The sequence below is a fragment of the Bidens hawaiensis genome, unplaced genomic scaffold (assembly GCF_021521415.1).
Source record: "Bidens hawaiensis isolate Kalapana, Puna unplaced genomic scaffold, B.hawaiensis_p1.1 tig00001521_1, whole genome shotgun sequence".
NCBI lineage: Eukaryota > Viridiplantae > Streptophyta > Magnoliopsida > Asterales > Asteraceae > Bidens > Bidens hawaiensis.
The window spans coordinates 2,647,589-2,664,481 of record NW_027491087.1 but is presented as its reverse complement, the minus strand read 5'-3'; the positions used below and the strand labels follow the sequence as shown (position 1 = coordinate 2,664,481).

At 37.0% G+C, this 16,893-nt stretch overlaps 1 protein-coding gene across 1 annotated transcript; it reads left to right on the top strand.

Annotated features, from left to right (window-relative positions):
• The first annotated feature begins 1,750 nt into the window (after positions 1-1,750).
• LOC143584670 (1-acylglycerol-3-phosphate O-acyltransferase-like) lies at positions 1,751-8,215 on the top strand. The gene is made up of 10 exons (XM_077066674.1): positions 1,751-1,799; positions 1,896-2,127; positions 2,728-2,964; positions 3,097-3,143; positions 6,840-6,958; positions 7,033-7,193; positions 7,425-7,534; positions 7,614-7,713; positions 7,797-7,926; positions 8,090-8,215. Exons 2-10 carry the CDS (start codon positions 1,997-1,999, stop codon positions 8,213-8,215), a joined length of 1,161 nt encoding a protein of 386 aa, XP_076922789.1. The 5' UTR covers positions 1,751-1,799; positions 1,896-1,996.
• Positions 8,216-16,893: the final 8,678 nt, after the last annotated feature.

The window sequence follows — 16,893 nt, the reverse complement described above, 5'->3', positions numbered from 1 at the left end:
GGAGTGCACCGGCTCGGACGGAGAGCGATTGGCGCAATGTGGCGCTTTGATAGCGCTTTTCGCACGCTTTCATCATCGAGAGTCGATTGAGAGATGCCTTAGTAGTTATGGTGGTCGCACTACGCGATGGACAACTAAACATCTCGTCGCGATACGCGATGACTTGTAAACATTTTAGAAATTTTTTTGTGTTTATCGCGCTACGCGACAGGTCCTTAAATGACCTATCGCGATACACGACGTGGAGGCTACGCAGCCATGACACGTTGCCTACCATGTGACACGCTATGTGGCATAGCTAAGGCTGACTCGGCAACCATACAAGTCATCACGAAACACAACTACCTTTTTTGTAGGCCGTCGCGATACGCGTCCAAAATTGAAATCAACTATAAAAGGGGCTGATCACGACATTCACTTCATTTTCCAAAACTCTCAAATCTCTCTTACTTTCATATATTAGGAGTGTTGGTATAATACCCTTGAGTAGTCGTAACCAATCCGATCGAAAGAAGATTCGTACACGAATCCAAAAGCTCTATATGAACAAGGTAAGACTTTGTGTTATCATGTAAAGTTTCTAATCTCATGATTATCATTATTAATATTGGGTTATACTAATCTAGATATACTACATTGTGTTTAACTAGGTGCTTAATACCAAAAAGATCTTTGTTTAAAAACTTTCAAGGTGAGACATTTGAGTTTTTGTACAACTCACATTTGCGTGAGACAACTGGTTTTCCAATACTGTCATGATGATTTTTAAACTTATAAAGCTCATGAAAGATAGTCCAAAATGTTTTTAATATACTTTCAAAGGGTTTTAGTTACATTACAGTGATTAAGTCTCTGTAGACTTACGAGATGGTTACTACTAGTATTGTGGGGGGTTTTGTATACAAGGCTTGTCTAATGGGCTATATATTACAAAATACTTATTGAACAAGTGTTAGCCAATAAGTAATATGACCATAGTCACAGATACCATCGAGTAACAAGTACATTTCGGTAATTTGTAAGCATGCATGTGAAAAAACATCTTAACGTTGTAATTGTAAAAATGCGTCTTCTATAAATGAATGTACTAACCAGTATTTCTACTTATACTGATAAAATATTTTTAAACATGTTTCAGGTTACTTGTTAGAGCCTCCAGCTTAAATACGTGACTTGTCACCAGAATAAATAAATATATCTTGTAAATTAGGGTTTATCCCTATAACACTTATGTTTGTATAAATATGGGTTTATTCCTAGTTTATAAAATAAGAATCATGATGTTTTTATACTCTGATGAATTTTTCATAACTACGGTCCTGATAAACTTTCCGCTGCTAAATATTTTAATAATAAACATCGATACTACCTCTCGTGTTCACGGCTCCCCTCTTAGAATATAGGAATGGGGTTGTAACACCATTACGTTTCGAGTATCATTCATATCTAACCAATCTTTGTCATTTTGTTACAACATTGATAGGTTTGTCTTCATGTTGGTTCAGTTTTGTTAATTATTAGTTTACTAGTTAGCAACTACTTTGTTTTTGTACTCTACTGCATTGATATCCAAGTTAGACTTTTATAGGGATTTCACATACGTGCCATTGAGGCATTCAAGGTGTAGCACCGTTAATGAGACTTCGACCTCGAATTGGAGCCCTCATAAGTTAAACAAATTGATGGCGAGCATATGATCCTAAACGAGCTTCGACTTCCATTCATGTACACATGTAATTATATATAACAATTTTGATGTCGCAAGAACTCTATTGGGCCACTTGACGGCAGTGATGCAAGTTTGTTTCTTTATTTTTTTCCCTTTTCTTTTTGTTATGGTCCGAAATGAACGCAACAAAAACCTATCGAATGATAGTCATTTTGTTTTGTTTCAGTAAAGATATCGTAACGAACGCGAAGGAAACCGGCAGAATTTCCAAAGACTCACTGCGTTTTGTTTTAGTTCCAGTACATAAGACGTTCAATTTCCAAAATTATGGCTCAGGAGGAATTGAACTCATCATCTACTCCGGCAACGTCGTCTCTGTGGCCTTCTGTTCTTCGCTGGATTCCGACGTCTACTGATCATATTGTTGCCGCTGAAAAGCGCCTTTTATCACTCCTCAAGTACTTATTCCCTAATAATTGTTGTTTGTTAATTTAAATTGTATAATTTCTGATTGTTTTGTTCTACTTATACATGATGATCATATGTAGTTTCTTAATTAATTTAAATTAGATCCTTTGAATTGTTTTAAGCCATAGGTTAAATGAAAACTTGGAGAAGACTTTAAGCAAAAATTAATTAATTAAAAATAATTAAGCAAATCGATAGATATGTTCACAAAACTCAAGTTTGAAATCTAATCTCTAGCATCATTTAACTGCTTAGTATTCTATAATTTGAAATATACATTTGCTTACTGACTAAACATTAGTAGTTAGGGGTGTTCAGCTGATCAAATTTCGAATACTTGAACTAATCGAATTGAATTATTCAAACTTTGAAGCCAAACTTTGAATTCAATTCAAAATTTTGAAGCTGGATTTGAATTCAATTATTGAACTTGAATCAAACTGAATCGGATTTCGTGTTCGATTTGAATGCCTCTAATGAGACATAAAATGTTCATTCATATTGATCTTATGTAGTACAAATATGCAATTTGAGTCACAAGTCATAATAATTATAATTTTAGGTCTTAATTGTTTTGGGTTGAATACCAGGACACCATATACTCAAGAACATGTTAACATTGGGTCCGGACCACCTGGTTCTAAGGTGAGCTGGTTTCGTTCCGCTAGCAATGAACCACGGTTCATCAACACGGTTACTTTTGACAGCAAGGAGGGTTCACCTACTCTTGTAATGGTTCATGGATATGCGGCTGGTCAAGGTTTCTTTTTCAGAAACTTTGATGTTCTTGCGCAACACTTCAGAGTGATTGCAATTGATCAGCTCGGGTAGACACATTACACAATCATTTCTCTTTTAATTGGTTTCTGTTTTTTGACATTAACATTATTATAATAAGCATTAACTTCTACTTGATTTTAGTTTCTTTATATTTTCTTTTGTTTCTTTTTGTTTGGCAGTTGGGGTGGATCTAGCAGGCCTGATTTCACTTGCACAAGTACTGAAGGTTGCGTTTTTGGCTTGTACTCTATTGATGATATATTTATGTGCATGTAGTCATCAGTTTTTTTTTTAATCAAATAGATCTTTTCTTTCTCATTAAAAAAAAACGATTACAATAAAGTGGCTCAGAAAATTCATAGCCTCGGGTGCCAGAAAACCAAATATATCAAAAGTAAATTGGAGAAACACATATTGATTCTCTAAACAAGCTTTCTCGTGTTTACCAACTTTACCTGATTCGGCCTACATCCCAACTTGACCCAGAACAAACCCACGGTCCCTGAGCCCAACAAAAGGATACACTCTTGTAAGTTCCACACAAACGTCTTTCTCCCTGCCCACCCAAACACAAGAATATCAGCCGGTCGTAAAGTATACCTCCTTTCAAACGAATCCGGAAGAAAGTTAAAAGGGGTCTCCTTTTTAACAGAAATCCTAGCCCATTAACGAACATCACACATGATCCCTAACTAAATCATGTCTGTATTTAAAACCATGTAATTCTTTGCAATGCACCACATGGTCTCCAAAAGAAGCCAAACATACCTTGCGACAAACTGGGCAAGGCTCATCAGCCGGAAACATAGGGATCATTAGCCGGTACTTAAGTATAGCCCGGTACTCCAACTCCGACATACGTTGGCCCAACCCTTGGCTGTTAGAAACTCCTGAGCGAGAGGAGCTCGAAGAAATTCAAACACCGCCTTTTGGTGAGGGGATGAATCAAACTTCACTTCTAAACTCTGGACGATTCCGCTAAATAAGGCACTCGCCAAAGCATGTTGGGCTTTAGGGGGGCGGTGTCCTTATTAAAGAACCCGCTAAGATCAAAATCAGGAAGCGAAGTACGTAAACGATCCATCGCACACCCATAATCAGAATCCAACCCATCAATATCACAACCCCGAAGAATGTGGTCCTGCAAACTCCATGATTATGCTCTTGAATCCACAAAAGCATATGTAGATACATCCTCAGCTGAACATAAACCCAACCCCCCCCCCCCCACCCCAAACGGGTTGGAAGGTGATGCCAACCTTCATTTGAAATCCCCAAAGAACGAACCCCCACAAACCACAATGTCCTCAATCGCCCCTCGAATACCATTGTCTAAAATAGAAACAACTTCCCCCACATACATAGTTAGCACGTTCTCAGACCAAACAACAACTTTGCGACTCCCATACATTAGCGAAGCAAAAGAAGCTCACATTGAGGGTCCCGAAGCCTTGGGAGACAACTCATAGATTCCACAACACTAGATGCCCTTTTCATAGCCAAACTGCTGATAACCCTGCTTCCCAACTTACAACGCCACCAAGGAGTTTCAGACCAAGCACCGGCCTTCCAATCCCGCAAGGGAACAACCCATCCTGCAGCTTCACCCCATATTGCACGTTGTCCAAAATAATTCAGTTTTATTAACGTTTAATTCAAGACCCAAACGAGGCCTCTCGGCCCCTGATAATATCTAAAGCTTTAGCCACCTCTCTACTGTCCTCGATAATCATACCATCATCCAAGTATCAAGCATGGATGAGAGTTTATAACGATCTCTGATTCAGTGAACAAGTGCCCCCCTGTTGAACCCTAGTGATGGACCTAATGTAAGCATCACCCATATATAACCTAGCCGACTGCCCATATAAAAAATCCACCCATGGAAATAGAAGGACATCCTTCGAACCTCATGTAGAAGGGCCGTCCTATCGACTAAGTTGAAAGCATTAGAGAAATCAACATTAAGCATAAATCAATGGCCCATCTGAGTGAAACTGATTTAGAAACATGTTCGCGCTTTGAAGCACGGCCTCTGCCCCACTAGGGACTCCAACCTCAAATTGAAAGTCATAGACGTATTTAACAATATCCTTCCCGACACCTCTCATAGCCACCTTAGAAACCAACCTCCTCCAAATGGTCCCTACGGCAATATGTCTAATCCCATCATCCGGTTTAAGCAATGGCGTAAGGGTGGAAGACACAACAAACTCTGCTAACACCCTAGGCACATCCCCCCCCCCCCCCCCAAAAAAATAACCACCACATAAATAGCTTTGAGCAAACTATTCGCAATCAGAGACCCCTCCCCGCACAGCGCATCTAAAATGTGTTGGGCTCTCAATTCGTCCCACCCACACGAAGTCCTTTTTGGTGGTTTGGCCATTTTAACTGGTTTAGTCTAAAATGAAACCTTTGATTCGCTATGGGTTGAATTCAAGACCCAAACGAGGCCCCTCGGTCGTTATAATATCTAATGACCCAATCACAGGGACAGTCAGGGGCGGATATAGAGGCAAAATAGTGTGGGCTTAGGCTCACCGTCCGATCCATGTTATTAGCGTAGTACATAGCCTGTACGTAGCCTAAATTTGCTGTGTGAGCCCAAGTGCCCACGGTGAATTTCAGCCCAAGTGCCTATCGTGCATTCCAGCCCAAGCTAAAAAGCTTCCTCTTCCATAAATCCAGAATCCAAACGGCTCGTGTTCGGGTCGTCTATAGCTGCCTGAGGAATAAAGAACGCCGGTGAAGATGGAAATGGGATTCCGGTGAGAAACGGTTGTTGGTGGTAACAGATGAGTCGTGGGCCAGTTTAAATGTTAGATTTCTAATTTATTAGTGTTAATATATATTGTTTTATTTTCTATTCATTTAAATATTGTATATTTTGGGTTAGTTTAACTCTTTTAAATTGTCACAAAATTTTAAACTCAATGTAAATGGACTCCTTGTAGTGTGACACCAACGCTTATCGGGAAAATAAAATAATTTTTTCAATTGCTAATTTAGATTTGCTAAATTCCTTTTTACAATTACATTAGCTAGTACGAATTTTCTAATTGCTGAAACATATTTAATAGTTAATTTACATTTGCCTTGGTGATTTGGGTGTGTATTGAATTGGTAATGTATCCACAACTAAAACAAAAATAGGGTGCATAATTTTAACCGTTTAATATAATTGTGTTGATTGTTTTGTTTGTGTAAATTGACAATACCTAGTTTTCATCTATGAACTCGTAACAATTTCTTAAAAGCATAACAATTGAAATTCCATCTAATAGTAGTGATATCCGAGACATGTTTCTACCCCGATTATGCCTAAGTTAGTTTACTTGGTTAATTTTCCTTGAGATCCCGTTAATATTATACAAATTTTAGATGCAAATGAAAGATATGAAATTAAGAACATATATATTGGTTAAAATGATCGTGTCCACCACGTGAACATAACTTTCCAAAAAGAAAGACAAGGGGGAAAAAGTGACGTGTCATACATATTTTTATCATCATTTTTTTTACCTACTTTTATCCATTTAGTATTGTACCCTCTGTACAAATTTTTTTTGTATCTGTCACTAGGGAATTAGACAAAAAAGAACTTTAATATATATATATTTAAAACTCTCTTTTCGTTCATGTGGTTTGGATATTTTAACTAGTTCAGTCCTAACTAGGGTTTATTTGGTCATCTCACAAAAACTAACAAATGAATCTAACGGAGTTAGTTTTAGGGACCAAAAAATTAAATAATAAAACCGTAGCGACTCAAGGGGTTGAAGGTTTCAGTTTTGGACTGACCTAGCTAAAAACAACCAAACGACATGGATGAAAGCACAACTTAACTCTTATTATCATTAATATCATTATTATTGTTTTCTTTCTAATTATTGCAAAATAACTTAGGTATATTTAACAGAAACCGAGGCTTGGTTTGTTGATTCCTTTGAGGAATGGCGGAAAGCCAAAGACCTTGATAACTTTATTTTGCTCGGGCATTCACTTGGAGGGTACATTGCAGCTAAATATGCTCTTAAAGTAAGCCTCATGCTAACAATTAATTACTCAATAATAATAAGAAAAATATAAGCTGATTACTGAAAATATTAAAGCATCCAGAGCACGTACAACATCTAATTTTGGTGGGACCCGCTGGATTTTCTTCTGAAACCGAGCATAAATCAGAGCGACTCGCTCGATTCCAAGAAACATGGAAAGGTGCGGTTTTGAATTATTTATGGGAGTCCAATTTCACCCCTATGAAGGTTGTTAGGTAATAAAATCTTCCTTTGATCACTTGTTTGATAAATGTTGACACATAAGGTTTACTCTATAAGAGTGTCACCTATTAGGTCCAAGAAAGGTTAGGTAATTTTGCTTTTCCTTTAGGTAAATATTCTTGTTGTAGATGTATGACGCTCATTTTCCAAATTTGATTATAACTCATTAAATCATAATATCTAGAAACCCTTAATGAATTATATGTTAACTCGTCTAATGCCAGAGGTTTAGGCCGGTTTGGTCCAAATCTGGTCCGTAAATATACAACTGCAAGATTTGGTGAAAAGTCAATTGGTCAACCGTTGACTGAGGATGAGTCCAGATTACTTACAGGTGATTGAAAATGAACATTTTGACATATCAACATTTTTGAAACAAAACAAGTTTAATGATTTTATTATTCTAATTGTAGATTATGTGTACCACACTTTGGTGGCAAAGGCGAGTGGAGAGCTGTGTTTAAAGCAGATTTTTTCATTTGGCGGATTTGCTCGGAGTCCTTTATTACAAAGGTGTGTTAATTTAGTAATTTATGAATAATAGATGTCATTTTTATTTTTGTAAATTAAATAAACTTAATATGTTTTGGGTGCAGATCTTCTGACTGGAAAGTGCCAACAACTTTTATATACGGTGTCAAGGATTGGATGGACTACTTACTCGCTGTTGAAGCACGCAAGAATATGCCTGTCGATGTCCCGTGTGAAATCATACGGGTCCCACAGGTATATATCCACACAAATTGCTGATTTTGATACACATGTCACATACAACGGGCTATTCAATATGCAACTGATTTTAAGTAGATAACTGCGATAGCCGTATAAACACATATATCTAATGTTTATAACTGATTTTAATATGTTTATATAATAATATGATTTACAGGCGGGTCACATGGTGTTTCTAGACAATGCGACAGGTTTCCACTCGACAGTATTGAACGGTTGCCGTAGATTTCTGCCACCGGATCCAGATAACTATCCTCTAGTGGAAGGTGTTACATCGGTATGATCATTTGTCGAATAATTGTTCATGAACTGTATTATATAATGATTGAATATTATTTGCACATTGTCCGTTAGTATATATGTTATAATTTGATTATTATAGGTTCTTGCCAAGTATTATCTTACAACAGAATTTCTATGAACTCTTTTTTTATTTATTGGTTTTTAACAGCATAAAGGCACTGTTAGCTAGGCTAAAACACCAACCTTGTACATCAGTACATGTGAAAATCTGTTTTTAATGTAATTTGTAAATTAACATAGGGTAAAGGTGGTGATTATATATAACTAGGCACAATTTCTAATGCCTCAAATCTCACTTGATTTCATGATTCATCCACCATGACTGATATGGATAACCACAACGAAAGTAATTTATGAAAACATAAACAAATTCATATTCACTTCCATGTGATACTAAGAAGACAATCACAATTAAAGAAATTCTTAAATCACGCCGGTGAGAATTAAATTCACAAGAAGAAGCCACATTACTGAATCTTAGTCCATAAATTCATGTGTCCGAATGATGTCACAATTGTATAAACTGTGGTTCACAATCACGAATTATGTGAGAATCTTAGTTATCGACACTAATATGGATTCTTTCCCATAACACCAACTTGTAAGAATCAAGTTCTTAAGGACATATCTTGTGAACATTGTGTGGAGCAAGTCCGCAAAGCCCTTTTTTAGAATATTTTGATTCAGAGCTAAATACTTTGATTTGAAGACTTCTATATGTTGGTATAAGAACTTAAACATCAAACAAGAAACGTAAATGAATTGACAATTGATCAGGAAAGGCTCTTAGGGTTTTGATATTATTGAAAGTTGAATATGCAGATTACAAGAAATAGAGAAACTTAAATAAGCAGTAAAAGAACTAGAAACTATGACAACCCTAAAGACTAGGTAGGGATAACAAACTAATCCGTTGGGCATTATTCAAAAGTTAAAAAAGTAAAAACAAACTGCACGTGCAATCACCCAAAGAGCCGTTTCACATAAGATTGAATCATTCTTCAATATCCTCCCTTGATTCAAACTCCATTACTCCCATCTTGTGCTTGAAGTAAACAAATTTTTCTCTCGGAAGTGCCTTAGTCAGAACATCTGCTAGCTGATTGTGAGTACTACAAAACTCAAGACTGACTTGCCCTTGAGCAACCATCTCTCTAATAAAATGATACTTCAGCTCAATGTGTTTAGATCTACTGTGTAGAATGGGGTTTTTGGACAAGTTAATTGCTGATTTATTGTCACTTGGATCACAGTTGGTTCTTCTTGCTTGAATCCAAGATCTTCAAGTATCCTCCTTAACCAAATAGCTTCACAAGTAGCACCAGTAGCTGAAATATATTCAGCTTCAGTGCTTGAAAGGGCTACCGTGTGCTGTTTTTTAGAACTCCATCCAATAACCCCACTTCCAAGAGAGAAACAATAGGCAGATAAACTTTTTCTGTTATCAACACTTCCTGCCCAATCACTATCACTATACCCAAACAACTTTACCTTGCTAACTTTTGAGTAACAGATTCCAAAGTTTGCAGTACTAGCCACATATCTGAGAATTCTACGAGCAGTTCCCAGATGCATTTTAGAAGGAGCTTGCATGAACCTTGAGACAATACTCACCGCATATGCCAAATCAGGCCTTGAATGTGTTAAGTAAATAAGACCTCCAACCAAACTTCTGTAGTTTTCTTCATTTACTTTATCTACCCCATCATCAAGCATAAGTTTGTCATTACAGTTCATTGGAGTACATTCTTCATTGCAGCTTTTCATTCCAAATCGAGCCAACAGCTTGTGAGCATACTGCTCTTGGCACACATGGATCCCTTCACTAGTCCGTCTTACTTCAAGACCCAAAAAATACCTGAGCAGACCCATATCTGTCATTTCAATAAATTGTTGCATACCATACTTGAATTCTTTAATCATAACCTCACTTGATGAGGTACAAATGATATCATAAAAATACAAGCAGACATAGATGACATCATTTTGATTGTTTCTTTTGACATATAGAGTGGGCTCGTTATGACTCCTTTTATACCCGTGTTCAATTAAGTAACCATCAATTTTCCCATACCAGGCTCTAGGGGCCTGTTTCAACCCGTATAAGGCCTTGTTCAGCTTGTAGACCATCTCAGCTTTGTGCTTAACAGAAAAGCCTTCGGGTTGTTCAACATAAATTTCTTCTGTTAAGTCGCCATTGAGGAAGGCGGACTTAACATCCAGCTAGTGAATATTCCACCTCATTTGTGCAGCAATAGCCCGGAGAAGACGTATCATTTCAAAACGCGCCACAGGAGCAAACGTCTCTTGAAAGTCAATACCATATTGTTGTGAATAACCTTTGGCCTCAAGTCTGGCTTTGTGACGAACAACTTCACCATCAACACCATATTTAGTTTTGAACAACCATTTTACACCAACAACGTTCTTATCAGGTGGGAGCTTGACTAGTTCCCAGGTTTGATTTTTTTCAATGGCATGAAGTTCCTCAGGCATAGCATCAACCCAAGCTTGTTTAGTTGCAGCTTGAGTATAGGTAATAGGATCACTAGTATTGAGTGCAAACCGACAAGAAACCATCTCTCCTTCTTCATCTGACACTCCTTCACCAGTGGTATAATCTTTGAGCCAAGTGGGTGGTTTAGAAATTCGTTTGGATGGACCAGGTTCATGTGTAGATTGAGCTAAAGTGGTAGGTTGTGGTGTAGTATTTAATGGTTGGGTAGTAGTAGTAGGGTTAAAGTTTGATGGTGATGGGTCATTGGGTAACGGTTTAGTGAGAGGTTGGTGAGGATAAAGTGGTTTGCTGGCTTGAGCTTGTAGTACAATCTGATAAAGGTGATGAGGGAATAGGTTCAATAGGAAAGGGATCAATGAAGACATAGTGTTGACTTGCATGGGTTTTATCTCCACCCCATATCCACTTGGCATCTTCTAAGAAAGTAACATCTCTTTTTGTTGAGAATTTCTTGGTATCTCGATTGTAAAGACGGTACCCACTGCTTTGATTTGAATATTCTTTTCAGACCTGCTGTCCAGTTTTCTCCTCCACTATGATGGAACAAGACCATATGCAATGCAACCAAATATTTTCATGTGATTAACATAGGGTTTCTTACCAGTCCAAGCTTCAAAGGGAGTCATATTGACAAGAGCCCTGGAGGTGAATATATTAATAGCAGACACTGCAGTTGCTACTGCCTCTGCCCAAAAGACATTTGGCAGCTCACGCTCTTGAAGCATGCTGCGAGCTAAATTCATCACGGTCCTGTTTTTCCTTTCCACAACACCATTGTGTTGCGGTGTGTAAGGAATATTGAGTTCTCTTCTTATTCCAGCTTCCTCACAATATGCATTGAATTCATTTGAGCAAAATTCTCCACCTCTATATGACCGTAACACCTTAATAGAGTGACCACATTCTTTTTCAACCATGACTCTAAATAGCTTGAACTTCTTAAAGGCTTCATCTTTGTTAGTAACAAAATAAACCCAACACATTCTTGTTAAATTATCAATAAACAATAGGTAATATAAGCTATTACCTAGACTTGACACTTGCATCGGATCACATAGATCTGTGTGAATGAGCTCAAGTATGCTTTTTTCACGCCAGGAGGTTGATTGGAATGAAGATCTTACTTGCTTTCCAATAATACACGCTTCACAATTGACATGCGTGTAAATCTTGGGCAATCCTACCACCATTTCTTTACCATACAATTGCTTTAAGCCATTAAAGTGAAGATGACCAAATCTGCAATGCCATTTGAATGCTTCGGCTTATTGTTTGCTGGTAGGTGTATCGTGCACTGCCATCAATGAAGTTGCATCAAGAATAAACATGTTGTTACTGGCCATTGCTACCTCCATCAAGTTTCTTCCTGTATCACCAACTTTTATGACACATTTTCCCTTGTTGAAGTATATTGAGTAGCCTTTTTTCATAAGTTGGCCTACACTGAGTAAATTATACTCAAGTTTAGGCGCATAATAAACATTATCAAGTAACTTAAAGGCTTTACCACCCGTGTGGATCTTCACAGTGTCTCTTCCTTCAACACCAAGCCGCTTTTTATCCCCTAAGCGAACATTTAGTTTGAAGTTTTCATCTAAGAAGACAAAACTTGCCTTGGAACCGGTCATGTGATTGGAACACCCAGAGTCAATGAACCATAAGCGATTGTTGTTGTCGTGATTGATATTTGTCATCAATACGTAATCATTAGCAATCAGCTCTTGATCATGTGCAACTGCTAAAAAAAGACGTTCTTCTTTGTTGTCATGATCTTTTCGGTCTCCATCTTCGTTTTTATTTCTCTGACCATTAGTTTCTTCATCTTCAGCCACGTTAGCCTGCACTTCATCATTATACCAGCAATCCTTTTGAAGATGCCCGTATTTTTTGCATGTAAAGCACTGAGGTACTTTACTTCTATCGAAGATTCCACGTCCTCGACCATTTCCTCTCCCCCTAAAGGGAGTTCTACCACCGCGTCCACGTCCACGTGGTGAATTTTTTTGTTCTTGGTATACTTGAAGTGCCTGTTCATCAGGATGATCATTGTTCTTTGTGTCTTTATCAAGAGAAACTCTACTCTTCATTTGTTCTTCTTGGGACTGCAGAAGTCCCATAAGCTTCACTGGTGTTATGTTGGACATATCAAAGACAACTTCAATCGATGGAATGACATAGTCAAACTTTGGAGATAAACTCCTAAGTACTTTCTCCACCACTTTTTGGTCAGTCAGTTCTTCACCATAGGATCTTTATTGTCCCGCATTATTCATAATGCGAGAGAAGTAGTCACCAACCGCCTCATCATCCTTCATTGCCATGTTTTCAAAGGCTCTTCTAAGCCCTTGTAGTTTAACCGATTGTACCTGAGAATCACCTTGGAATTCCAAACGTAGGATCTCCCAGGTGTCTTTGGCAGTATCTGCAGCAGCAATACGAGAGAAGAAACTATCGTGGACACCTTGTTGAATAAGGGTCATTGCCTGAGCATCTTTTCTTCTAGCTTCTCGATTGTTCTGGGCTCCATCTCCAGCACCAGTCACCCCCAAATACATGACTTCCCATAAATCTCGTGACCACAACAGTGTTTTCATCCGAAGACTCCAGTGTTCATATCCTTCTCCTTTGAACACTGGAATGATCTGACCGGTAGTATTTGCAGCGGAAGACGATTCAGCCATTTCTTTTTTCTTTTTTTTTTTTTTGTGGATGTATGAGAGTAGGGCAAAAGAGAAGTAAGGATCGATGATACTCTACCACAACGTTGGTATAAGAACTTAAACATCAAACAAGAAACGTAAATGAATTGACAATTGATCAGGAAAGGCTCTTAGGGTTTTGATATTATTGAAAGTTGAATATGCAGATTACAAGAAATAGAGAAACTTAAATAAGCAGTAAAAGAACTAGAAACTAGGACAACCCTAAAGACTAGGTAGGGATAACAAACTAATCCGTTGGGCATTATTCAAAAGTTAAAAAAGTAAAACCAAACTGCACGTGCAATCACCCAAAGAGCCGTTTCACATAAGATTGAATCATTCTTCAATACTATATACTTTTATAAGCAACTTGTTTACATTAGAAGAAATGCAATCTTATATATTCAAAGCATATTAAAGAGCATAATTAACGGAGTTAATGGTCTGCTAGCTTGAGATTGTTATTGGTAACAAAACTGAAGGTTTGAATTGTCACTAGTTATATTGTTAGTATGGATTAATAATGGCCAATGGTTAATAGTTTGGAACATTAAAATCCAATTTTCCTATCAAAATGGGTTTACAGGCTAATAACACAACCATTGATCCCCTTTGCTTGTCAAATACCAAACGAAAAGCATAATGTCCAATGACACGTGCATCTATTCTTTAATAGGTAACCACACTTCACACATTTCTAACGAAAATGCTAAGTGAATAGAAAGATGTTATGTGCCACAAAACAATAAAAAAGTATATATATTTGTAACTTGAAGATGAAGAACTCCTATGTGGCCTTCTTAGTTGGAGTTTTCTTCATATATATGAACTTTGGAAGATGGAGTAACACCCGAACCACACTTCTTCAATGGGCTCTTGCCAGACCCTAACACATTTATCTTCAATGTACGTCGGCTGGTAAACATCCATCTTTAACACGCCCCGGCAATGTAAGAGCTTCGGCCAAGAAGACTACGCCTCTAGAACCCATAAGCATCAGACACTACACCTCAAGAATATTATAACTATCTCGTGGCATGATTTCGGATGCACATTTGCACAAATTAACAAGTCACCTACCAACCTTGCTCTCCCTAGGAGCATGAGCTTTAGAGCTTGCGGGCACAACATATCTACACGTGGGCACAATGCGACTTGTACCCCTAACGCTTGCTAAAACTACGTCTTGTGCTACCCACAATTCAAAACCAAAAAACTCTAGGTCAATAACAATCCTTAACAGTTGGTAGCACTTTACAAACACTGCTTGGCGAGCCGCTTAGCGCTACAATCCAAACTAGAACTGAGTATTAAAAAGTTTCTGCTAACGTGTCATGCTGTCGTTATCTTGAGTAGATCACATTCTATCTTCTTGAATCATATACATTACACCACATCTCTTTGTGTTGAACCATCGATTCTAAACCATATGTGAAGGATCTTTATTTCAATATAATACATTAGCCATGAAAATGAAATTGCTGACTCTTAGAATAAATAAAATAATTTAAATCAACTGTTATGTAAAAGGATTCCTTCTGACGCGATTAAAGGTTGTAGTTCAATGGTGAATATTGGTGTTAAAAACCTTTAAATTGGTGTAACTCAGCCATTCTAGAAACATATATGGACACAAGTTTAATTCATTCGAGCTTTAAGAAGTTGGTTTAATTATAAGAAATTATACTATAGATAAAAATCAACCCTTGATGCCACAGAAAATTTACGTACTCTTTTATCAATTAGTTTTGTTATGGCTTTATTCAAGCCATTGTAATTTTTAATCAATTCTAATTTTGTGGTGTATTGGTTGTTGTATTGTAAGTTTAGACTTAAGTCAACTCTCAAACCTAGGAGTCAAGAGCTTTGAACTTTTCCAACCCAAGTTCGAGGCTTATAGGTTGCAGATATGTTTTTGCTACTTTGTTTTTTTCTTTGGAGCACGAATTTCATTTTTCTATTTTAGCATTGTACATTTGTATTTGCTTGTTTATTATGTTTTATATTTTTGATTTTTTTATGTTTTTTTTGCTTTAAATATTTTAATTTGACGAATATAATTATTTGAATTTAGATCCACAAAACGAACATATCCAATACCAGCCAAATTCACATCAATTTCCACCGCAATGTCCGAGTTTTATCAACACCTTGATTTTATCCATCGAATAAACATCATTTAAAATATATTGTTTTTTGTATTATAAGCTATACGGTTTACACTTCACTATTTTTGCAAAAAAGTGAATTAAAACCAAACTCACTTGTTGATTAGAGTTTAGGACTTTCAAATTCAGAGAACGGTTTTGGTGAAGCACATGAAGTTTTCTGTTCGACAAGTGATCTATACTCTGCTTCTTTCGTTATCTATACCTCTAGTTGTGGCATTGTAACAGTAAGACCATGTGTAGTAAAAACTCTTCACATATGGGCATTGTGCGACACGTCATCCCAATCAGTAATGAAGAGTTTTGCAAAAAATGGTGTAGTGGTTAAAAGCCTCAAAACTCTCCCACAATCATTATACAATTATTATTTTTTTTAATTCTTTTCTTATTTTTTAATATAAAGAAAAGATATAAATGTGGGACAAAAAATTTGATTGACTAGAAGACATGAGGAGAGGCATTTTGTGGATAACTCTCCATGCCAAAACATACCTCATAACTTAGAGGGGAGAGGCGCTCATAGAGTTTTGGGAGAATTTTGAGGTGAGAAACGCATCCACTACGGATGGTCTAAGCATAAGTGTTAACCCATTTTGATTTTCGAGACTATAAACATTGTGTTAAATAGATTATTAATGAATACCAATAATGATCTATTTTTTAACATCAAGTAACTGTTATGCATTAAACACTTTGGGGCTTCCAACAACTTTCTTCTCTACTAGAGTTAACCCATTTCGGTGTAACCCGTTAGAGATCAAATGTAACCTGAACCAACCCATTTAAAAGTAAACTGATCAAAATCGCCACCGCTGTTTTGATTGTTTTCCCTACGATGAATATGTGTAATGTGTTGCTGCCTTTTTTCTACTTTCTAGTGAAAATTATTAAAATTTTAATCATGTTACAGAGCCAATGCACAGCAACCAAAACTGTTTGTGGGGATGATCCTAATTCTCATTTTTGCTGAAGCTCTTGCCGTGATCTATACGGTCTTATTGTTGGCATCATTCTTTCATCTCGAGCTGGTCAGTCCAGAGATGGGTGTATTGGTTTTTACCCTGATCTGATGCCGAGGGTAGGCTAGATTCTAGTTTTATGATATAATAAGGCTGTCTATTATTGTTTGTTGGACATGTTTATCATCGTATCAAAATGTTGTTTATTATTGTGTTAACTTTTCATTAAATTATTTTGTAAAATTTATTACTATGGATTGTATTTGATGTGGTTAGGAGTTAGTGCTCCTTTTACATGTCTATTTGCTCTT

Excerpts from the sequence above, each read along its gene's own strand:
- LOC143584670 (XM_077066674.1), top strand. The coding sequence starts at position 1,997 with ATGGCTCAGGAGGAATTGAACTCATCATCTACTCCGGCAACGTCGTCT. Across the intron at positions 2,965-3,096 it reads ATTGCAATTGATCAGCTCGG|TTGGGGTGGATCTAGCAGGC; the intron begins GTAGACACATTA and ends TTTGTTTGGCAG. Across the intron at positions 6,959-7,032 it reads CAGCTAAATATGCTCTTAAA|CATCCAGAGCACGTACAACA; the intron begins GTAAGCCTCATG and ends AAAATATTAAAG.